Here is a 25,938-nt window from a genome sequence, read left to right on the forward strand (position 1 = left end):
CAGAGACACAGGCAGAGGGAGAAGCAGACTCCCTGTGGGGAGCCTGATACTGGACTTGATCCCAGGTCCCCAGTCATGACCTGAGCCAAAGGCAGACAGTCAACCGCCCAGCCACCCGGGCATCCCTTTCAAAGAGCATCTTAAGTAATAATTTTAAATAATGGAGCTGGCTGGTTTTTCCTGGGTAAAAAATACAACTTGTAGGCACACAAATACCACCAACTTAAAAGATTTAATGCAGTTTTCATAGTAACTTAGTTAATCCTAAACCAATACTCTATCCTGGCAGTTTTTGTTTTGTTTTTATTTGTTTACTTTTCTTTATTGGTCTCTTCACCTGATAGTAGTCAGTAGGATTTTTTGACTTTAAAGTTTTTGTCAAATACTGAAAGGGATTCTATGATGCTTAATTATTTTGATTCACTTCAAAATCATGTTTAGGGATTCCTTAGGCCTATAAGTGGTCCTCATTCAGCCCCTTTAGTGTAGACATGGACTGTGTGGCTTGGAGATTGCAAAATCAAGGAAACAGTGACGATGTGTTGTGGTTTCTCAGGAATCCCTGTTCTACAAGCAGAAGTTAAAAACATTTTATATTAGGAATATCAACAGCTCTGAAGCAATGTAGTAGCTAAAGCAAGAACATTTTGCATACTGGTTTTTTGCTCACATTGTAGAGGGATGGCATACTTCTGAATTTGCTCCTTTTGATTCAAGTTGAAGTTCCAAAACAAAGTACCAGAGTTGATGGAATCCCATTTGAATGACCTGTTTTGGTTTTGAAAACACCTCTAGTGAATTGGGAAATGGATAGAGGAATCTTACAATATTGTTACATCTCAGGGCCAATTTTAGTTGTTCTAGTCACTGAAGTGCTAGGTTAGAAGGGCCAAATAGGCAATATCCTTATACAGTCTGGCTTTGACATCTCTCACACAGCTGAGGGTCAGGCTGCTGGCTGGGAGGGTGCCCCATTCTTCCCCTTCTGGTTAGATGATGCTCTGCTGTGGACAGACTGAAGTCTTTGTGTTTGCCGAGGTGGATGTAGACATCACCAAAAGTGAAACGTTGTCATCCTTTGATTAAAGGCTGTGGGAGACATTTGTAAATTATTATCTGAATCTACAATAAGTGTTGAGCTGTATCTCTATGTTCATGCACATTTCCTGGAACTGTAATACTGGAAACAAATGTAAAGGTTGCCTCAGCTGAGTCAGCTCTTGGCCAGACAGGTTAAGGCTTTTGATCAAGCTCACAACCTCTCTTGAAGTGGTAGCATGGACTGCACTCCTAGTCCTGATAACAGAGGAACAAGCGTGTTTCTCAGTGCACTAAAGGAATATTATTTGCATATTAAGTAAAGCCTCTTAAATGATTTTGAGATGCTTGAGACTTTTCTCATGGAGTGATTTGGATATGAGCAGTGATCACACATGTCATTTCTGAGCAGCTGTTGAAGAAGGCAGAACATAATTATGTCACATGTTTAATCTATTACATCTGGTAGCTAGAAAAATTCAGAAATTCTCTGATAGTTGGAAGAGGAAATCTCTCCCTTTTTGGAGCATTTGTATCAAAAACTCTGTTTTAAACCAGGAATTTTGGCTACTCGGTGGTGCTTAGTTAAGCTCCCCATTGCAGTGCACACTAAGAAAGGAGAAAGAATTTTATATAAAGTGACTTTTGAATGCTTTCATTGGTCTAATACTGTAGAGTTCTAAAATTTTGGATAGAAAGTGGTGGGATTATTTTATTATGGCCTTTGCACATGCCCATGACCCACTGAGACTGAGCCTTCATCAAATGAGGCCCTGGAAAATTTTCTTCTTTTGCTTTAGCCTAGGTTGGGAAACATTGTAAACTCTTTACGTTAGATCTTCTTTACCAGGACTTCAAGTCCACTGCATTCATTTCATTTTTGGTCTAATAGTACCTGCCTGGGCTATAATTTTAAGGCATTTTGTAGTGCTTATTTTAGCACTTTTATTTTACCCAAAAGGGAGACTTCATCTTTGCCCAAAGCCTCATTGCTATAGGAACTGAGCAGAGGATTTCCTTGGAGAACGTCTGCATTGAGTAATCTCTAAGCAACTGCCTCTGGTTTTGACAGCAACCCCAAACTTCATGAGAAGAAATCCCCTGTGATTTGGATGCTTCTGCAAGCATGTGGTTTGAAGGAGACAGTAGTAAAACCTACTTACTTAAAAATTGTTTTCTTGGCTTTTTTTAAAAAAAAAAAAATTATGAAATCCATTGAATTAGTTCTAGTACTCTTATTACTTACCTTTTTCTGTTACTTTGGCCAAAAATGTTTAGCATAATGAGCCTCTCAAAGAGTAGCTGTTGAGAAATGAAGAGTGCATTTCTTTGGCTCTGATTATTCAAGTGATTTCATAATAAGCAGAAGTACTATTGTATTTTTTGATGTGGAATACTTGGCAATGTCCCCTCCTCCCTCCTACAGAAAGCACTAAATTAATGATACCTTTCAAGTAACATCCATCTCTTCTATACCAGGTCACTTCAGGTGGAACATTCATTGGCATTGGACGGAAAACACCAGATTGCCAGGGAAACACCAAGTACTTCCGCTGTAAATTCTGCAATTTCACTTACATGGGCAACTCCTCGACTGAACTAGAACAACATTTTCTTCAGACGCACCCGAACAAAATAAAAGCTTCTCTCCCCTCCTCTGAGGGTGCAAAACCTTCAGAGAAAAACTCTAACAAATCCATCCCTGCACTTCGATCCAGTGATTCTGGAGACTTGGGAAAGTGGCAGGACAAGATCACAGTCAAGACGGGAGATGACACTCCTGTTGGCTACTCGGTGCCCATCAAGCCCCTTGATTCCTCGAGACAAAATGGTACAGAGGCCACCAGTTACTACTGGTGTAAATTTTGTAGTTTCAGCTGTGAGTCATCTAGCTCACTTAAACTGCTAGAACATTATGGCAAACAGCACGGAGGAGCGCAGTCAGGCGGCCTTAATCCGGAATTGAATGATAAGCTTTCCAGGGGCTCTGTCATTAATCAGAATGATCTAGCCAAAAGTGCAGAAGGGGAGCCAATGACCAAGGCAGACAAGGGCTCTAGTGGGGCTAAAAAGAAGGACTTCTCCAGCAAGGGAGCAGAGGATAATATGGTAACGAGCTATAATTGTCAGTTCTGTGACTTTAGATACTCCAAAAGCCATGGCCCTGATGTAATTGTAGTGGGGCCGCTTCTCCGTCACTATCAGCAGCTTCATAACATTCACAAATGTACCATTAAACACTGTCCATTCTGTCCCAGAGGCCTTTGCAGCCCAGAAAAGCACCTTGGAGAAATTACTTATCCATTTGCTTGTAGAAAAAGTAATTGTTCCCACTGTGCACTCTTGCTTTTGCACTTGTCTCCGGGGGCAGCCGGAAGCTCGAGAGTCAAACACCAGTGCCACCAGTGCTCGTTCTCCACTCCTGATGTAGATGTGCTCATCTTCCACTATGAGAGCGCTCATGAGTCTCAAGCATCGGATGTCAAACAGGAGGCCAATCATCTGCAAGGATCGGATGGGCAGCCGGCTGTCAAGGAAAGCAAAGAACACTCGTGTACCAAATGTGATTTCATTACCCAGGTGGAAGAAGAGATTTCCCGACACTACAGGTGAGCCACAGTGCGGGGGGATCACCAAGAAAGTGATAGAAAGAATCCAGAGGGCTGATCCAAGAATCACTGGAAATGATTGCAGTGACTTTTGGGGGAAGTTTCGAGACATGTAAACATAAAAGATCATTCATGAAACTGCAGATTATGTATTTATAGATGTGGTAACCACAGATTTTAATTTGGTCACTTGTTTCAGACCATTTACTCTTATGCTTCATACCTGTTTTAAACTGTTTGCTGAGTGTATTTTACAATTTGTGGTGATAACGGTAATGCTGATGAATTTACTCGTTTAGCACAATTCATTTGTTTGTCCTTGCTGAGACTCCATATCCCATAATTTTTGATGGAGCTGCTCCCAAATGAAAGGTGCCATTAGAATGTGTTCTCTTCTCTATTCCAACTGGGAACCATCAGTTCGAGAACACATTGCTCATTTTTCTTTTAAAATGAGACAGGTCATTCTTCCAGCTTTTAAAAAAATTGAGTGACATCCTTGTTTCTCAAAGAAACAGTATTCTGAAGGTGAGAATTATGTAAAATGTGTGACTTTGGATTTCTCTATGCCTACTCCTGATCAGGTAAAACCACTTCAGTTATTTCAGATCCATCATCAGAGATACAGGATACATGGATACATTCTTTTTTTTTTTTTCCCACTTTCACCCTATTCTTTTTAAAAGTGTTACTTTTCCCAGTGAATCTTCCATATTTTCTAAAGATGGGTTTAGGATACATCTTTTCATTTCATTTATGTGTCCATTCCTTAATGAATTAACTCCAGAAATACACACTGTGCCAGGTATTGATGGGAAAGGAGAAAACAAGACAAATGTAGTCCATGCCCACACAGAACTTAGAGTTCAGTAGGGAAGTCATTAACAGATCATTATGAGTATGAGTGCCATAGCAGATGAAGTAGAGACCACTGTGTTTGAATAGAATGACCACATAGCCCAAAATGGTAGATGAGGAAATGCCTCCCGGAGGATGGAGCACTTAAACTGAGGTGGGGTAGCATGAGTAGGAGTTAGTGTAGCAAAATCCTGGTCATACAGCACATTCAGGTATCACTTAGTGCCTAGTGCGTGCTTTCTTGTTATTGTGCCCCTAAGCATCAAACTGAAGAGTTTATTAACTTTTTAAAATGTTTCTTCCCTAGGTAGACTCAATATCCTAGTTTAAAAATCTAGTAATTTTAATTTCCCATCCCAGGATTTTAAACAGTTCCTCCCATTTTTTTTTTTTTTTGGAAGTTGTGTGTTAGTGTGAGCGTGTGGGTTTTGTCAGCCACCAATAATGAAGCAGTTCATGTCCAACAATAGGCTAATAATGTTAGATGTTAATTTGAAGGGCATCCTAATGTTCACAGTGAATCTAAATGTTCAGAAAACACTTCCTTGAGATTTACACTGTTTAATTTATAAGGTCAGCCCTAGGAAAGACACAGTCCTGCAATCAAATGTGTTCACACTTGTAGTAAGTGTTTCTGGCTCCTCTGATGTTAGCTGCATGTTAATTTATTTCTGGGCTAGCAGACATTAGCTTCCTCTTGTGCTTTACTAGTGTGCATAGACATTTGTTAGGTGGTATAAAAATTAGGTAATCCACTCTGTTTTTGAAAGAGGAGTCTTCCCTTAATCGTGAGGAACTTAGCTACACCACACCACACCACACACACACACACTGATACATCTGGATACCAGATCACTTTTGCATGAGTGGCTTTTTTGAGGAAGCTGAGACCATTGCTTGAAAACATGTCTGGAAAAACAGTTTCTAAACCCTTTAGTTAGACAACAGCAAAAAAGCCACCCAAGAAATCAAAGTATGAATGAAAATATTACTGGATAATCTCAGAGTTTAGCTAATAGCAATGAAAATAAGCTCTAGAGGGAAGAGACTAGTTTTGTCTTGTTCATTGATGTATCTACACAATTTAGCACAGTGCCAGAATGGCTAATAAGTGCTCAGTGAGTAGATCTTTAAGTAAATGAAATGCCTGTGAGTTTTTGACTTTGCAGTCGTTAAGGATAAGCCAAGATCTCCATGGTAAGTTACAGTTTAATCTCAGACTATTATATGGTCTTGAAACCTTCTGAAGATTCAGGACTCCATGCCAAATGACAATTGTCTATGCATTTTGAATTTAAGTCAACCTTTTAGCGTTTTTTTTTTTTTTTTTTAGAGGAGAAAACTGAGCAGTACTTGTTCCTAGGGCATGAAAATACTCCGGCATTTACTTTTTAAAAAAGATTTTATTTATATATTTGACAGCACAAGCAGTGGGGAGGGGCAGAGGGATAAGGAGAAGCAGACTCCCCACTGAGCAAGGAGCCCAATGCAGGTGTATATCCCAGGACCCTGGGATCATAACCTGAGCTGAAAGCAGACACTTAACTGAGTCACTAGGCACCCCACTCCTGCACTATTTTACAAACCTGCTGTAATTTGTGTGGTCCTGGATAGCCTTATGGATGCTGAAAACTTGTTCTGCTATTGAAGCATTTTCCCTACATGCTACATTTTGCAGATAATCTTAAGAGGACAGGTTTACCATATCAGAATATGTGATACAAAATATTCATTTTTCTGGTTAAATTTATGTTTACATATTATTCATGTTAGGAAGCTTTCTCCATAATTGTGTTATAACTAGGGAATATTCTAGGCTTTTGAGAGTTTTCTATATAAGCCTTATGGTGTATTATAAAGGTAGTAGAAGCTAAGATCTATAAAATATGTGAAATCAGGTAACTATAAAAAATACTACAGCTGAGAAGCAGGAGAATTGATTGAAAGTTATGAGTGAAAACGGTGTGGATTCCACTTGGTGGACGTTTTCAAGAAGAATCAGGTTTATTCTGGTTTTTTTTTATTATTTATTATTTAATTAAACAGTGTACCCATTCTCTAATTGACTGTCTACTATTCTCCTCATCAAAATTTTCTGTGCTATAACTTAGGTTTCTGGAGTAAGTAGGAATACTGTCTCTTTACAAAACAATTATAATAGATAAAACATACTTTTTGATGCCTTGCTAGACTTCCATGAATTAAAGAAATTGCTGAGACTTCTCTCATCTTCCCTTCACCAATAGTGGACTAAGCCCAGACAAGGGAGAAGTGAACAGCACACATGGAGTGTGAGGTGGTGCTGAGGCAAATCCCAATATTTGTAGTCTGTAGTCTGTCAAGAGACTAAGCCTGACGTCATTGACAGAGGGAGATTGCTGAATCTGAGTTTTACTTTAAGCTGGCACCTTGAAGGCCGAAAAGTGATTCCACATCCAGAGCTTCCTTTGACTCCTGTTAGAAGTAAACACAAGTTTGTCTATATGAAATACTCCCAATTTTTACCTCCATGGTATCTGTGGCATAATGTAAACCTTATGTGATCTCATGATTACAAAAATTCACCATACAGATGGGGATATAAGCCATTCTATGGGTGATCAGTAGGAAATGCAAATCATGGCTCTAGATACTCAGGAAAATTTTAAGTTATAAAAAATATATTTCTTAGTTCTAAAAAAGTTCTAAAAATATAATACTATTCAGTTATAAAAAATAATAAATCTTTAAAGAAATGAAAATCAGATTTACAAGTTGATTAAACTACATGAGACTGTAAATGACTAGAAATGTTCAAAAAAAGAAACAAATGGGAGTTTTTTTTAAAAATATTTTTACTTACTTATTCATGTGGGGAGCCCAATGTGGGACTTGATCCCGGGACTCCAGGATCGCAACCTGAGCCAAAGGCTGGCACCTGGGTGGCTCAGTGGTTGAGCATCCACTTTTGGCTCAGGTCATGATCCCGGGGTCCTGGGATGAAGTCCCACATCAGGCTCCCCAGAGGGAACCTGCTTCTCCCTCTGCCTATGTCTCTGCCTCTCTCTCCGTGTCTCTCATGAATAAATAAAATCTTTAAAAAAAAAAAGGGAAAACGCACTTATTGAAACTTAAAACATGGATGGGTTCAATAACAGATTTGCAAATAATAGAAGGCAATGAGTTAACTAGAAGTTAAATCTGAAGACATTAGCCAGAATATTTAAAAGAGGGGAAGGAAATGGAAAGTATCAAAAATAGTAAGTTATAGAAATGTAATAAGCTGTTTTAACCTTCATCTAATTGGAGTCCCAGAAGAAAAGAATATAGAGAATGGAGGTTGGGCAAATAGTATTTGAGGAGATAATGGCAGAAGATTTCCAGAACTGAAAGGTGAAAGACATAAGTACACAGATACAAAAAAGCATAGCTTATACTGAACAGGGATGTATGCAAATAAATTCAGTCATAGACACATTGTAGTAAAAATGAAAATGCCAGAGAGGTTCTTTTAGAGCCCCTAGAGATAAACAACATACTAGCTACTTAGAAAATATGAATTAGGTTGACAGCAGAATTTTATCAGCAATAATGGAAACCGAAGAGAGAGATTCTTCAAAGTTTCGAAGGAAAAAACCCTACAAAAATAGTCAACCTAGAATTGCCTACTTATGAAAATCATCTTCTAAGAAAAAGCAAAGTTATTTTCATAGAGGCAAAAACCAGGGAACTGTGGGTATAAATCTAACCAACCGTAGCCTGCCTTATTTATACATTTAAAAAGAGACAAAGTAAGGTCTTGGGTAACATAATTATGTATGTTTGTAGGGAAAATTATTAGAAATAAGTTTCTTTAATGCCCTTAAATTGTTTGTTTGGAGTTAGTAAGTGATGCTTTGCTATACATACTTGGAAACTTTTAAAAATAACCGGTGAAAGAATAGAAATGGGTACGTAACTTCTGAAGCTCTAGAGAAGAATGGAACAACAAAATAATATTCTATTTTTCTAAAAAAAAAAACAGGAAGGGAGGATACATGGGAAAATTTATAAATAGGTAAATAAAATTTTAAAAGTAAGATGCTTAAAAAAAAGACTAGCTATCAAAAATCTGAATGAACCTGGATGGATTAAACTTTCCACTTAAAAGGTATTATCTGACTTACTAAAAAAGGAAATTCAACTCTGAGCTGTTTATAGGATACACACTCTAACTATAAGGCTATAGAGTTTGTAACAAAAAAGTAGACGTGAGTTATAGGCAATATAAACAAAGGAATATTGAGATAGCATTATTAATCTCATATAATTTAGATTTTAAGACAAAAAGCATAGGAGGGAAAATTCAATACATAATAAGAGGTTCACTTCTTGAGGGAGATATAATAATTCTAAATATATTCAATGTAAACAAGTCTATCTATAAACAAAAATTGACAACTACATGGAAAATATGACAAACCACATTCATAGTAATAGATTTTAAGAAAATTTTCTTATTAAAGGTTGAACAGAAAAAGATTTTCTAAGATTTTTTGTTTATTTATGAGAGACACACAGAGAGAGGCAGAGATACAGGCAGAGGGAGAAGCAGGCTCCCTTTAGGGACCCTGATGCGGGGACTCAGTCGCAGGACCCCGGGATCATGACCTGAGCCAAAAGCAGATGTTCAACTGCTGAGGCACCCAAGCATCCCAGAAAAAAAAAATCAAAACATAAAACATTAGGACAGCAAATTATACTTGATTTAATAAAAATATATCAATTGTGTATCCAGCAATTTAGAGAATTCACATGCTCTTCAAGCAGATATAAAATACTTAGAAAAATTGACAGGTATTAAACCAAAAAGAAACAGATTTCAGAAAAACAGTATCATACAGAATATATCCTTTGACTTGATGTAATTAAGTTGGGCCTTAGTAACAAAAAAGTAAGAATAGATGAAGTTATACAAGACAAATGCTAACCAAAGAAAAAAGATCACTCTATCTCTGAAAATATAGATTCAAAAAAATTTATAAAGGGTAAATATGATCAATACATATGACTGCATAAAGTGAATTGGCAAGTCCTGGCAATATCAGATACTCATCTTCCCAATGGAAATGTAATTATACTCCTCAGAAGAAAATTTCTTTCACGAGTATACTTGGAAACCTGTGCAAAAACGTTCACAATAGTTTTTGAAAGCAGCACACCCTAAGCAAAAATCAAAAACAGAAACAGCAGGGGTACCTGGGGGGCTCAGCCAGTTATGTGTCAGACTTTTGATTTTAGCTCAGGTCATGATCTCAGGGTGGTGAGATTGAGCCATGTGTTGGGCTCTGTGCTGGGCATGGAGCCTGCTTAAGATTCTCTCTCTCTCCTTCTACCCCTTCCACCCTCCTTGCACACACGCATGCCCTCTCTCTCTCAAAAAAGAAAAACCCAACTGATAATAATAGCTATTGTCATTAAATAATTTGTAGATTTTTACACAGTGGAATATTACACAGTAGTGAATTTGAGTAAATGACAGTTGAACAATAGGTGAACCTTGTAAGTATAATTTTGCCTGAATAAAAACAAATTGAAGACTTTGTAGCTGGATACCATTTTATGTAAGTTCAAAACCGAGCAAAACAAAACTATATACATATGTTCATTATATGTGTGCATTTGTGTATTCACATATATACCATATGTATTCATATACATTCATGCACCTATATGAAACTATACCATAAATCTAATCTTCTCTATGTTATCTCTCTCTTCTAGAGATATATATATAAGTATATACACACATATATATACATACATGGATCTCTGTATATACACAACACACATAGAAGATATGTATATATTTTTATTTGTATATAATCATATTCTATGATTATGTTCCAGTTTTTGTAAGCCTAAATGTGAATATGTATATATGTTTATTCATACACACATATATGTAGAATATGTGTATGACTAACATGATATGATAACATTTTAAAATGAAAATGGAACATCAATTTGCATCAGTACAGAAGCCCAATAAATATTTGAATAGGTGCTCAAGCCCCCTTATGAGTAAATAACTACTTAAAAATCCTTATCATTGTCTACCTGCTTGTTATCTAGAATGTGAAAAAACATGTACATATTTTTTTGGTAGTACCTGTGATGACAAGCACCTGTCCAGTTGGAAATTTGTGAGTCCCTTTAAAAATTTTTAAACAATGTTTCAATCTTCTAGACATAAAATACATAACTCAGGCTGAAGGATATAACATTGGATTCCTTGTCAAATCAAGGTAGCTACTGCTTAATCTCTACCTTAGAAGAGCACAGAAGAGAGCATGGACTGTGTGCTCTGCTAATTCTGAAGAAGAGATTTTATGATAAGCACTTAATTATCAACACATCTGAAAAAGCCAAGTACAAAGTGCATTAGAGTTTCTCAAAAAGTGAGGGCCATGATGGTTACATTTAGATTTGTGTATGTTATGTGACATGTTCTTTTAAACAATACCTAATAAATCAGTTGCCTGTAGTACTTTGAAATGGACCTAATAGTTCAAGTTGAGAATTCCTATTGTGACACAGAACATTACCCAAGATACTACAGTCCTTCAAGAAAATAACCCACAATTGACACTACCTTTATTTGTATACATTAGTAGAATTTCGGTCCTGAAGACTTTGTACAAGAACGATGATCAATTCCTGGATAGTTTAGCCATGATTTCTAATTCATATCAGTTCATAGAAATCATTTCCCAAATCTTACTTTCTATTTCATAGAGAGGGTTGTCTTCCTATTTTGAACATATGGTAAGGGATGTATTTTTTTTTGAAAGTGAATAGTGAATTATAAAGTAAAATTTTTGAGATCTATGACAGTCATATTTTCTTCTACCACTTGAAAATGAAATGAACCCATGCTTCCTTTAAAAAACCCAGTTACTCCAAATGAGTAAACACTAATCAGATTATTTCAGCTCTAAAAATCCAAGATGAGGGATGCCTGGGTGGCTCAGTGTTTGAGTGTCTACCTTCGGCTCAGGGTTTGGGGATTGAGTCCCACATCGGGCTCCCCGCAGGGAGCCCACTTCTCCCTCTGCCTATGTCTCTGCTTCTCTCTGTGTGTCTCTCATGAATAAATAAATAAAATCTTTTTAAAAAAATCCAAGATGAGTGGATTGAATGGAATCTTACTCATAGTTCAGTTTATCTTACATTTTGTAGACTGCTCCTCTGCACTTAACTAAGGTTAAATATTATTATACTTCCAGCTTCTAAAAGTTGATCGATCTGGTTATTCACCTGTAATTCCTTTTTTGTTGTTGTTGTTGTCTTTGTCCCTTAGATAATCTCTTCACCAGCTTTTCATTCCCTTATTTTCCAGTGTCCATAATCTCAACTGCCACATGTTAGAGGACTTTATACTAGCAAAATGTGTATTCCAGGGGTGTCTGGGCAGCTCAGCCAATTAAGTGTCTGCCTTTGGCTCAGATCATGGTCCCAAGAATCTGAGATCTGCCTGCGTTTGGCTCCCCACAAGGAGCTTGCTCCTCCCTCTCCTTCCTGCTTGTGCTCTCTTTCACTGTCTCTCTTCAATAAATAAACAAATAAAATCTTTTTAAAAACGTATTTATTAAAATAATGACTAATTTTATTAGATACCAGATTTATTGATCTGTATTTAAATTAAATCGCCTTCAATTACTCTTTTTCTGTAGTAATTTGTCTGTGTTAGAATCCATAATTACCAAAAAATACCTTTCGAAGCTTAATTGATTCATATTTATGATTTGCTCATTTACTTCAATGTTCTGTTTAGTCATTGAAGAAGAAACAGATTTCAGTGGTTAAGAAGTACAGCTGTTTGGTAGAGAGCTTTTCAAATGCTGGCAGAAATCTCTGGAAGTTTACATTTAGAGGAGAAAAAGCATCACTCAGAGCTGACTTCACATATACTGTGGGCTGGTTTATTATGAAAATAGAAATATAGAAGTATTACCAGAATAAGGTAATGATAGAGTAGCGTCTTTTAGCTGATCTTTTTCTAAGATCTAGAAAATCTCAGCCCTTTATGAATTTTGAAAGTAATGTTTAATCTCCGCTAATGAATGTGAAACACTACTGCTCAGGCCTCTGTACGTTAAAATCTGGATGGATCTGACATAAATGCATTTTTATAGCACGTGAAAATTCTGTTAAATAGCATAAGGAGTAAAACATCTTTTCTCCCAGAAATTTTCTCACGGAAAAATTAAGTAGTTTGGTCTTTTGTTAGGCAGCTTATAGTTTTCTCTGGAGGCAACGTATGATTTAGCTTTTCTGTCAAATTTCTTTGATTCATGTCCTTGTTATCTATAATATTACACGAGACATCCTAATTTTGTGTAAGTATATCCCAGATATTGCATGGGACATATTTGCACTCAAATATTTGTTTTTTTACAGACATTCAAGTTGTCATTGTGTGTTTTATCTGGCAATCCGGTGTTAGGGAGATCTACAAAATGATGTCTTTTTTTCCTTAGGTAGCATGAAGAGAGTGTTTATTATCCCTTTGACAGGAGAATATAGGATTTAAGTTAATGCAAAGCATGTATTTGTATTGAAAAGAAGTTTGGCTAAATGTAGCCAGAAGTTTTAGGAGTTTTTAAATAATGAAGAGCTTATTCAGAAAAGCCACTCAAAATAGACCATCTATAAAATATCTATGTACTTTTTCTTAATATTTCTCTGCTGCTCCATGAGCCTGCATATTAAACCCAGCATCCTAAACATCCACAGTTGCTGTGGTGGTTTACCCCTTTTGTTACTAAGGTTTCATTTACTATTGGATGTTCTGAGTAGGGCTGGATACACAGATGTGTGAACTTTGATCTTGATCTTAAGGCAGTTATAACTGTAAAGCAGGATATACACAGAATTTTAATAAAAGGCAATGTGGAAAAGATCTTGGAACAAAAAGAGATTTGGAGTAGCTCACAGGGTGCTAGGTTTACTCTTGAGTTGAATCGTTTAGAATGTCTTCATGGTTGAGTGCGTGGATCTTGGGAAATACAAGAAAGAGTCCTTGAACTTCTTTGAGGTTTTCATACTAATGCTGATAAAAATGAAATTCATTTTTGTAGGTCAGAGATAAGTCCGAACTAATGTATTTTCATGATGACTAAACGTTTATTCTTCTGTAATGTTTCGTATACTCGAGATTAAACTAATCTATTTTTATTTTTAGGGGACATGGCATTATGTTGAAGGTCTTTTCAGTAACTATTGAGATAATGACACATGTCAGAGAATATATGTACATGTTTCAGGAGCTAATTCCTGAATAAGCTAGTAACATTGCATCAGCTACCAAACAACATGCATGAGGGAGGACTGGTGGACAAGTGCTAAATACTGTATCATGTCCTCCATATTATTTTATGTGAATTGACTTACCTGTGCTTCAGATTCTTTCCCATGAAGTAGGGGTGGGAATATGTACTTTGTGTGATTGTTGAAGGACAATTATATAAATGGCCTAGCACTAAAAATAGTGAAAGATGATCCCCAATGAATTTTTTTTTAAAAAAGATGAATTACTGTTTAAGGATTATGTTTGACAATGTTACATTTGTAGTTTAAACTTCCAAAGCTGTTCTGTTGACTCTCAGAGGTGGGTAATGTATGTGCTTTCCCAGGGAAGATGATGTTGGTCATCATAAAGAATTCATTTGAAAATGTTCTTTCAAGTGCTGAGAGTAAGTATACTCCAAACTAACCAATACCCATCTTGAAATTCTTTCTGACTGTGGCTTCATTATTCTTGCTATTTAAGGTGTGGTCTGGGCACCAACAGCATCACAATCATGTGATTTGTTTTGTAAGAAATACAGAATATTGGGTACTACTCCAGACTTCCAGAATCCGAATCTGGAGTTCAGCAAGATTTCCAGGTGATTCCTATGCATGCTAGAGTTGGAAAAACACTGCTCTGGATGTTAGTGGAGGTTTTGAAAGAGTTTATATGGCTCTAAGCTTTTGAAAGTAACGATGTCTTTTTAAAACATTTTCTATCGTTTATTTAAGACTGATACTGCAGGGAGAAAGAAGAGCTTTTTTCTCCCTGGTCTCTAGGGCCCTATGTAGCAAATTGCCTTTTCTGCTTTACCTAGTTGTGCTCAATGGCCTGAAAGATTGAGCAGTTTAGCAGTTTACTACTTAATTGTCAAGCTTTACTCTTTTCATTAATAGTTGTTACACCCTGAATCTTCAGATTCTGAATAACAAAGCTAGTAAGGGCATCTCCTGTGTTGCATTAAATTTGGGGGGGGGGGTGGTGCCTTGCGAGTGTGTTCATTAAGTTCTTTAAAACCACAATATATCTATTAATGTAGTCTGTAGATACTGGCCTCTGTGTTTGTGTCACCTGGGGAACTTTGTTAAAAATTCCGATTCACAGGTTATGCCCAGGAGATCCTGATGGAGTAAGGCAATGAGAGGTACCTTGGACTCTGGATTGCTAAGAAACTCAGCCTGTTTTGCAAACCATTGCTGTAGTCAGTGTCTTCTGCCGTCAGATGATCAGTTTCCCTTCCTCTCGTGTTTTCAATTTCCATATAGTCAGTAGTTTCATTGATTTCTGTATAAAGTTAAAAATTTAGGCCTCCAAAGGTAGAAAAATAGAATATCGATCTGGAAGGAGAAGCCCTGTGTTCCTGACTTGATGTAGATTAAAGGGACAAGTCACTATTTCTCCATTTTCCTAATCTGTAACATGGGCTTTATCCTTCAGTGCAATGTGAGATCAGATATGTGTGAGTGCTTTGAACTCTTCAAAAGAAAACGTGTGTGAGTTGAGCTTACTATTACAACTTTATTTTAATATCCTTTCTGTTAAAATGTGTTTTCCTTTCGCCATAAAACGTGGTTCTCACTGAGAATATTATTGGCTCTGCAGTTTGTGGGAGGCGGTTGTTGTTGTTGTTGTTTAGTTTTTGCTTTCTATCCATTCCCACCGATCTCTGCACTCTGACGGTTCTCCAGAACCTGTGTCAGGGAAGGTTTTGTCTAGAAAGGTCAGCTCGAGAGCTCCTCTGTGTCATAGATCAGAGCGCCACTTGCTGAGACCTGCAGATGAGGCAGGAGTTGTCCACTGGGACAGGAGCTTAGAATCAGAGAACCTAGAAGCCCTAGGCATCTTCTCTGAGTGTGATGCTTTGTGAGGAATTCAGTGCCTGGACAGGAGCCCAAGGCCTTTGTATATTTATGAGGACATACCAGTCAGATCATGGATAAGGGTTGCATGTGTTGTCTTATTTTGGTGGAGGGATAGGATGACCTAAAGATATTTCTAGATTGCAGACTAAGTAGATATTGAAGGCACATAATCTGATTTAATGAGATATATTACTAGACATATTATGATTCTAAACCACCTTAATGAATACACTCAAGGCATCTCCACTTCCCAAGACTTTAATAAAATATAGGTAATGCCTTTTCCTATCTTTGTGATTCAGACTCTGAAGATTCTGGGTCTATTAATGAAAAGAGTAAAGCTTGACAATTAAGCAAACTACTAGATTCCTCATTCTTTCAGGCTATTGAATGCCACTGGGTGAAGCAGAAGAGGCAGATAATATAGTCTACCTGTCAGTGTCTTAAAGTAAAGAGTTGTCTAGGAGATAAACTTGTTTTTAAGAATGATGTTCATCACAGTTAAGGTACATAGGGGAATGGAAAAGGATGATACTCCTTTTCACAAAGAGCATAGAATGCAGATTCACACAGAAGAGAAGCACTTTATTTAATTTTAGGGTTTATACTGGCTGACCCTTCCTTATTTACTTTCTACTGCAGGTATTATTTACTTATATTCATAAGAACCTATCAAGAGGTGCTATGGTTTTCATTTTGCAGATAAAGACATTGGGGCAATTTTAGTAAATTATCTGAAGTCACACATAGAGTAAAATACAGAGCCAAGATTGCAGTGCAGACATTCTGCTTCTAGATAGAGTCTATACTCTCAAATGCTCCAAGAAGAACTGCGATTCTGCTGTTTTAAAATATTTTGTTGCAAGGTACCCTAGGAAATTGTATTTCTTGTATTGTGTGTTGGTAATCTCTTCTTCCTGTTGCCCTAAAATTGACTTTATTTCTTGAAATAGCTTCACTGTAATTCTTTAGAAATTTTTGTACTTTGGAATTTTTTATACTTTTTGTGCTTTTTGTTTTGTATAAAACACCAATTTTGGTAGAAGTAGCAGTGGCAATTCATCGTCTTAATTTATAGGATGGGATTCCCCTCACAGATTTCAAACAGAGACCCCACCATGTCAAGGAAACCGTAAGTTTACTGCTGTAGTGGACAGTGAATGAACTCATTAGAACTGTCCAGGGGTGAAGGTTGATGAGAGCTTGTGAATGTGCTTCCTGAAGTTTGTTTGTTTATTTAATTTGCATGACTCAATAGATTATGTGGTATATCTTCAGGAGGGTATTTCCTGGGTATGTTTTGATCTTTAACCATTCTAATAAATCTGTTTTTCTCTGTGCGATTGAACCTGTAGACATAACAATTTTTTGGTACAATTTTGAGGTTAGGACTTTATCTCCCATTGGAGATACTCAAATATAGTTTTGCTAGGAAAGTTCTTTTTTTTGAAGTTCCCATAGGTTCTCCAGGTCCTAGATTTTGAGTCTTGTCTTTCTCCTTTGTGATCTGAATCCTGTTATGGGTTTTTCTGGCCTTGACCTTGGGGCAAGATTCTTACTCTTGGTCATATACATCTTCTCCTTAAGGGTTAGGCTCCTTTCACTTAAGAAAATTAATTTTAATATTCTATTTCTTATGGTCAATTAATCATTAAATTAATTACATTTGTTGCATTTCCTTTTGCTTTATCTTTACTATTTAGTGAAGAAAATAGGAGAAAAGATAGAAAACAATCTTCTATAAAAAGTAAAAGTTAAATATATTTATTTAGCCAAACATAAGCTGTTAATGATAAGATAATTTCGTAGTGCCTTCAGTACTCTTGACAATACTGGCTGAGATTTTGTTACATATCATAATACCTTTGAATTTTGCTTCCTTTAAATGTGAACATTCTTTTGCATTTTCAGCCATCAGACAGGTCTCAGAAGGGAATGAAGTTATTCAGTACAGAAACTGTTAAGGTCCGAAGTGACTAAAACATACATTTATCCATGCTACTTCGGTGCCTATAACCTTGCAATTGCTTCCTTTAACCTCTGAAGATATCTGTCTGCCTGCTTACTGGGATCTACAAAGCTCTAGATGACCTTTCCAGATTGTTTGATTGACCTGCTTCCTCTTATTTTTTGCCTCTAAAGCATCAATGGCCTCTGTTCAGACTTGCTAGAATGTGTGTTCTTCCCCTTCCTCCTCCTCCAACAAGAATAGCTCCTTTTCATATATTGGTTTTCTCTCCCTCAGAAAGGTCTTCCTGACTGCCCCATGCAGCCCATCAACCCCATTACCATCCCATCCATTTCATTCTTGGCACATTCTACTCTTTATAAGCTAATGTGAGGATTGTCCTTCCTGGCTAGACTCCAAGCACCAGGTGGACGAAGACAGGGTGAACCATATACCAGTGTGAATCCAGTGCCTGGCAAAGTAATTTGTGATGACTATATATATATATATATATATATTTGTTTGTGTGCATATAAATGCATATGTGCTATATGTTGTAGCCTTTAAGCAATAGCTCTCAAAACTTATTTTGTTGCTTTTAGTTGGCAACACATTGCATCAGTGGAGTAGCAAGTGTTTCACAGGGAGTTTATTTAGAAAGCCAAAATTTTTATAGTTAAGAAAAATGTGTCTTGGACTTCTGGTGGCTCAGTTGTTAGGGGTCTGCCTTTGCCTCAGGTCATGATCCCAGAGTCCTGGGATTGGGTCCCATGTCACACTCCCAGCTCTGTGGGGAGTCTGCTTCTCCCTCTTCTGGTTGCCACTCCCCCTGTTTGTGTTCTCTCTCTCTCAAATAAATAAATAAAAAATCTTTTAAAAAAATGTGTCTCATTCTAAGTCACTGGAGTACCTTTCCAGTATGTCATTTAGGATATAGTGCCTCTGTTCTTTGTTAATCAAATATTTGTCTTAATTTGACAGTGTTCCATCTTTAATAGCAGAGAATGCTATGAAATTCAACAATAAGTTCTTTTGTTTTATGTCTTTTAAAAAGAAAACACACACATTCACGCATTCTTTATGAATGAATATATCTGTACAGCGCCTGTCATGCTGCTTGACACCCAGCAGGCACTCAATTTGTTGAATGTTCCTAAATCCTCACAGATAGATTGAATTTGTTTTAAAAAATCTTGAGCTTTGGGGTGCTTGGGTGGCTCAGTCAGTTGAGAATCTGCCTTCAACTTAGGTCTATGATACCAGGGTCCTGCAGAGCAGGGAGCCCGATTCCCTCTGCTTCCCACTTGTGCTTCTCTTGCTCTCTCTTTCTCTCTAATAAATAAAAATATTTTTTAAAAAAGTTAAAAAAATCTTGAGCTTCTAATACATCTTATTTACTAGAGTATGTAGATTATTAGCCATATTTCATTGACTAAATTGATTTAAATTTTATGATAGAAAAAACATTGTAATCAAGTACAATTTAATACATATAAAAGCTGTATAAAGTAACACTAGAGGGGTCCCTGGGTGGTGCAGCGGTTTGGCGCCTGCCTTTGGCCCAGGGCGCGATCCTGGAGACCCGGGATCGAATCCCACGTCGGGCTCCCGGTGCATGGAGCCTGTTTCTCCCTCTGTCTGTGTCTCTGCCTCTCTCTCTCTCTCTCTGTGACTATCATAAAAAAATTAAAAAAAATATTTAAAAAAAAATAAAGTAACACTAGAGATGTATGTATATTTATAAAGAAAAAAACGTCGATGTAGTTTAAGTAAACAGAAGAAAAGTCCGTTGGTGAAACCAGTGTGAAAAAAAATTGTGTCTGTTAAATAATAATGATTTGGTGATTATCCAACGACAGTAAAGTGAACAGAGTGAGTCCTTCAATAATAAAACAAACCAACCGGGGCTCCCGAGTGGCTCAGTTGGTTGAGCGTCTGCCTTTGGCTCAGGTCGTGATCCCGGGGTCCTGGGATCAAGCCCCATGTCTGGCTCTCTGCTCAGCAGAGAGTCTGCTTCTCCCTCTCCCTCCACCTCTCCCCATGCTTGTGCTCTCTCAATAAATAAATAAAATCTTAAAAAATAGAATAAAACAAACCAACCAGTTTTCAATGTCACATTCTTTATATGGAACCAAAAAAATAGCATTTAATATTCCAGCTTTTGGGTGTTGGGAATGGTGTATTTCTTCCTACCCATTCCACTACATGAGATAAAATTCAGGTGCTTAAAGACTGTTTCTTTTTGAAAGCCCTTCCGAATGCTATTTTTCTAATGACTGTTTTCTTCTCCAGGAGAGCACACAGCTGCTACAAATGCCGCCAATGCAGTTTTACAGCTGCTGATACTCAGTCACTACTGGAGCACTTCAACACTGTTCACTGCCAGGAACAGGACATCACTACAGCCAATGGCGAAGAGGACAGTCATGCTGTATCTACCATCAAGGAGGAGCCCAAAATTGACCTCAAGGTCTACAGTCTGCTCAATCCAGACTCTAAAATGGGAGAGCCAGTTTCTGAGAGCGTGGTGAAAAGGGAGAAGGTGGAAGATAAGGATGGGCTGAAGGAGAAAGTTTGGACAGAGAGTTCAAGTGATGACCTTCGAAACATGACTTGGAGAGGGGCAGACATCCTGCGAGGCAGCCCGTCATATACTCAGGCAAGCCTGGGCCTTCTGACGCCTGTATCTGGCACCCAAGAGCAGACCAAGACTCTACGGGATAGCCCCAATGTTGAAGCTGCCCATCTGGCACGACCTATTTATGGCTTGGCTGTGGAGACCAAGGGATTCCTGCAGGGGGTGCCAGCTGGCGGAGAGAAGTCCGGGACCCTCACCCAGCAATATCCTGCTTCGGGAGAAAACAAGTCCAAGGACGAATCCCAGTCCCTGTTACGGGTAGGAAGGTTTAATTTTTAAATAATTCACCTATTTTGAAGGGAAAACGGGGAAACACACAGTCTCTAGATGTAGTATCAATTCATTCTTACCAACCGAAATGAAATAATCGGTGTCAGTCTGGGGATTTCTACTTGTAAGGCCGAAGTGCGTGCTAGAGAGTAGCTCGTGGGTGTTTGCGTGTCCTATACACATACTCGATACGGTGGTAGGCAGTCACTCGTTTGTCACTACTCTTAGCTCAGATTGAATGTTGGTTAATCATTCCTGGTGATTATGCAAAACAGCAAGGCTGTATTTGGAGAAAGGGGTTCGGAATCCCAGAAGATTGCACATCTGTTGTGTTGAAATAGGTAAATGACTTTTAAATTTTAAGGTGGTGTGACACTATATATGGTTAACAAGGAAATTAGCAGAGATTTAAAGCACAAGGCGTTGCAAAGCCCATGGTGAGATGTGAATACAGAAATGTAGTTTTTGAAAACTGACAGTATAATTATGTACAAATGACAATGCTTGTTATTGTTCAGTTACCAAAAAGGGGGGAGAAATGAGATAGACCTAAGTGTGAGTGGTGTGAAAGGCATCCAAAGAAGAGAAAGAACCATGCGTTGTATATGATCACACTTCTTTAGGAAGAAAGACATGGTCCCAGGTGGAAACACAAAACCTCTGAGAACGATAAGATCCTTGCTCTCTCTTCATGCTATGTAGCAATGTCAAGAAATATTTTAGATTTAGAAAATTCACAAACTCTCAGTACGTGATGCTTGCTTTTTGCCTAAGGCACCACCACTTCGACATTTCATCTTGACTCCAAGAACATTTTGAGCCTTCTGCATGATTTTGAAGCTTTGTGGGTGCCTAGAAGGTAGGATCAGAAAGCAGCTGACCTTTACAAAAGAGCCAGTTAGGAAAAGATAGCACAGTCAGCCCGATGCTTTGACCTACAGGCCAGAGACCATAGATCCATAGGTCTCTGGATGGATTCTGGAGAGAAACGTTTCTCTTTCCAGTGTCTGTGTGGCTACTCTGCTCTCATTTCCTGCAGATTCTCTGAAGTCTATCTGTGCTCTTCAGGTTTCCCCAGTGGAGTTGAGAAATGCCTCTTGAAGGTACACAGTTCATTATAAAAGCTGTTCCCTTTCCTGGCTGCAGTCATGCCCTGGAGCTAAGAGAAAGGCTTGAATGCAGAAGAGGCTATACCCCTTGTACACGGAGAAACAAAGACTCATTCCTGCAGGGAAGGAGCAACTTTATTATAAGTAACTTTCAAAAGAAGATAAATATTTCCTGGGCCTTTCAAAAGGGTATTCAACTCAGGGAGTTTCTTTCCAATAAATATACAGATGGGGCTGCAATTGTCAATGTTCATTATTTTCTTAGCATGTCAGGACTCATCTGGTTTCAAGTGGCTCTTTTGGTTTCTGGGTATACGGCTGGAAGATATGTCTTAAAGTTTTTAAATTTCATTTTGCACACATGAGAGTGTGTTGTAATTGGGTGCCTTACATCCGTATCACTACAGCTCTCCACCCATCTTTTTTTTTTCTTTTTCCATTAAAATTATTTTCATCTGAGACATCTTCATTCAATACCAGGTTGTTTGGCTCTTTTAGACTCTTTCTGGAATATTACCTTTGCCGCCACCATGTATACACACCGAGAATTTGGAACGATCGATGTTTTTTTATGTGGTTAAGTCCAAAGCCTGAGCATGAGAGTGTTACATTTTTTTGAGCAGATTGGGGATGATAATACTTTACTAAAAAGTTGTTTTTCTCAATTCTTCCACTTCCTTAATTCCCTGACTTCAAGTTTCTGTTGCATCATTGCAACTGTTTCTTTAGTTCCTCCACATTAGCTGCTGAAGTATGAAATCTGCAGCACTGGTTCACCATGTTCTACAAATAATCAAATTCCTAACCTTAGGATTTGTGATCTTTAAAGGTGATCATCTAACTATATCTTGAGAGATGACAGAATTTATATACATATATATATATATAATATATATATATATATATTATAGTCTTGGCTCATTCTTCCTTGACTAGAGTAAAATGTGACTCTTTTAAGATTGATATTTTCATTGTGTTTGAATACTGCTTTTGGGAATCACCAGTTTTATTGGATATTTGGAATAGAAAGCATAGCTGATTTAATTTGTGGTGTATTTAGTGAATTAAAACTTATTAATGTCCACATATCTTAGATGATCAGCTTTTTAAGACATTTAAGAGGGCTAAGAAACAGAGTCCATTCTGATTATGAATTTGACAAGAATTCTGCTTTGGTGGTAGAAATTGGTATTGCTGAGTTATCATAGCGAAAATGCTTTGTCTTCCCTTCATTCCTCTGTCATCAGTAAGGAAAATCCCAGCAGAGTATCACCACCATATTTACTAAAGGCAAAAACAACGTGCTTTATTTAATTTTGTATTGTAGGAGTCTAGTTATTAGTGAAGGTGCTCTATAAAAGTTTGTAAATTCACAATAAAATATGCAAATACAGTTTGCATGTTTTGAATGGAAATACAGGTATCTGTGGAAATGTATGCCTACAGAATATCACATTCATATTTGAGTATAAATGGAAATGGAACTTGAAATTATCTTGCTCTTTGGCAGTTTTTTAGAAATAGTAAGCAACTTAAAAACAGAAAGTTGGTTTTAAAAGTCATTTTATTAAGTAGTGCATGCGGTGTAGACTTCATAGAGTAAGTATGTATATAAATACATTTATCTATGTAGTTTCTAATATTAAAAGTAAAAACTTGACTATCAACTGACTACTATACAGATTGATAGCGAGAATCAAGCATGAAAATTTGTACAGCAGAAAATGTTAATTTAAAATGGTTCGACTATGTTGATTTATAGTGGAAACCTTTTTAAAGAGTAGGCTGACTGTATTTAGGGCCGTTCACAAAGCACATAATTATAATGTTGTTTTCAGGATATTGGTCTTTCTGATATATATTTTTTGACTGTCTTCAGTTATGAAATTTTGCTGCACTCAAAGTGAAGAAGGAAATAAATGCAAGAATCATAGGGAAGAAGTAAGATTTCAAAAAATTTTTTATTAGTTTTTTTTTTCTTTTGTTTTACCTAGATTAGGTAAGTGTTTGGCTTTTAGTTTCAGATTCCAAAGCAGATCATTTATGTATATTTTCATGTAGCGAATGTCTTTTATTTTTCCTCTGTTACCAGTATGGAATTGATGTTGTTACAAAACATTTTAAATTGTGTATGTGATCTGGGTGGACCATTGTGCTTTGAGGATGGCAGGGAGCACATTAGCATAAGCTTTATCTTGTAAATTGCTTTATGAAAATTAGTTTTTTGTTGTCTATTAACTACACAATGTTTCTGTAAAATCATTGGATTTTTTTCTTTTATGAGTAGGAAGAAGCATTAAAGACTTTAGACTCTGCTAGAAATAGTCCAAGTTTATAGGAAAACTTTGTGACTCTTTTAAAACTTCTAGAAGGATTTTATAAACATGAATAAGTTCCTGAAAATGTTTTGAAAATGCAGTGTTTTCATTTAAACTTAAGATTTGGCTCTGTGGAGAGGTTACCATATTTAACATTTTCTGTGCTAAAAGCAAAAGTTAATTGGTTTTAAATATTCAACTTGATGTTCCTTTCTCATTTTAAACTAAACAGTGTAGTGTAGTCAGAACTCAGTACAGTCGTGTGCCTTTCTCTGGCCAGTTTCTTCTATGATGTGTATTTACACAAAGGTATTTATTTATTCCTTTTGTAGACAGACTCATACAAATGCAACTGTATTAGTCTTATGATTTCCTGAATAAGAAATTCCAGATCTCATTCTGGTAATTGACTTTTTAGATTGGATTTTATAACATAGAAAGCTATGTCTTTTAACTGACAACCACATTAATAGGAACAAAACATCTGTCATTAAATTTCACAAAGATTTTGCCAATATCATATGCAGTTTTTCTTTTAATGAAATGCAGAAGTATAATTGAGTTTAGATGGTAAATGTATAGGGGGAGTTTATGGCAAATCAACATCCAGGTAAACATTGGCATGTCATAGTTGGGTAACTCATCAGCTCTAATTGTTCCGTAGGTTCAGCACCCTAGTCATTAGTACACTTTCTTCATGCATCTAGGGGAAAAATGATTTTAGATTCCAGTGTAAATTTATTTAGAGAAGTCTGTCCATTTAATGTGTACATTTTGCACCACTTGGTTTTGGCAGAAACCTTCAGCCATGGGCAGTGGGAGTTGAGTTCCAAGTTGAGCCACTGTCAAAGGCAGGGCCTCCCAGGATCTCCGTTCATCCCACTCTTGGGATTATAATGCCTGCCGTCCTCACAGAAGAGCTGTGCAGCTTGCTTAATTAATGTTTGTCAGGCCATTTGAGATCGTAAGATGCAGGGTTCTAGATAAGTACAAAGTAGCATGATTATTTGTTCGTTTTGTAAATGTGATACCACGACAGCACAAAGTAGATGTTATTTTCTCCTTGCTTCAGTGGTGTTAAATTTATAGTTTAAAGATTGTTGATACCGGACAGTCCATTGAGATGCAAAAATGTTCTTTTGGGGACAGTCCATTGGCAGCCAAGCGGACGTTCAAACAAGCGCCAGTGTTGAATGCCTTTACAACCACTGACAGATCGAAGCAACTTTTTTAACTAAAGATGATTTCAAGGGAGAAGTCTGATACTGGTTTTTTCCCCCTTCATGTTCAATGAAAAATAAAAGCAGTTTTTCAATCATCCTTAGGTAGTCGTGATGTAACATGTTTACGTATATAACTTTTTCTAACTCTATTTGAATATTTACACATGGATGTACTTAATCCCAAAGAGAACAGACTATACCAGGAAAAATGGGAAGTGTATACCTCTGAGATCACTGGTTATGGAGCTTGGTTTTTTTAGGTTTTTAGGCCACATTGATAAATTCTCTCTTTAGGTAACTGTTGATATTTGATTTGTTGATACTTGAATAAAATACTAAAAACCATTTACAATATCCAGAGATTAAAAATCCTTTTATCTCTGTGCTTTTGCCCCTGGATAGGTGAATTTCTGCTGTCCACCTATTAGAAAAGGATATGATTTAAATTCAAATGTAATATAGATTTATTTAAAAAATACAGTTCATTCATTAACTTAGTTACATGTAGCAATGAACATGACTGTTTTGTTTTTATTAAATAAAATTTAGGTAGTTTTTTTTTTAATTTATTGGTTATTCATCTTTTATATTGGTTTACTATTTTTGACAGTAGATCATAGCTAAACCAATTTGATAAACATATATATATGTTTGATTTTATTGTCTTGACCAATGGGATTTTCTTTTATTCTAATTTCTTTTTTATAAGTCAGCTCCATTGGTTCAAGTATTTTTGGAAGCATGCTTTTTTC

The 25,938-nt window shown here is 36.9% G+C and overlaps 1 protein-coding gene across 15 annotated transcripts in view; it reads left to right on the forward strand.

Moving 5' to 3' along the window:
* TRPS1 (transcriptional repressor GATA binding 1) overlaps positions 1–25,938 on the forward strand; it is a 257,873-nt gene that overhangs the window by 61,534 nt on the left and 170,401 nt on the right. For all 15 annotated transcript variants that reach the window (XM_041769392.1, XM_041769398.1, XM_041769400.1 and 12 more), the window contains 2 exons: positions 2,518–3,647; positions 19,921–20,524. In XM_041769392.1, coding sequence (XP_041625326.1) covers positions 2,518–3,647; positions 19,921–20,524 — 1,734 coding nt within the window. The remainder of the gene's footprint in view (positions 1–2,517; positions 3,648–19,920; positions 20,525–25,938) is intronic.

This window comes from Vulpes lagopus, chromosome 9, assembly GCF_018345385.1.
Source record: "Vulpes lagopus strain Blue_001 chromosome 9, ASM1834538v1, whole genome shotgun sequence".
In the NCBI taxonomy this organism is placed as follows: Eukaryota; Metazoa; Chordata; class Mammalia; order Carnivora; family Canidae; genus Vulpes; species Vulpes lagopus.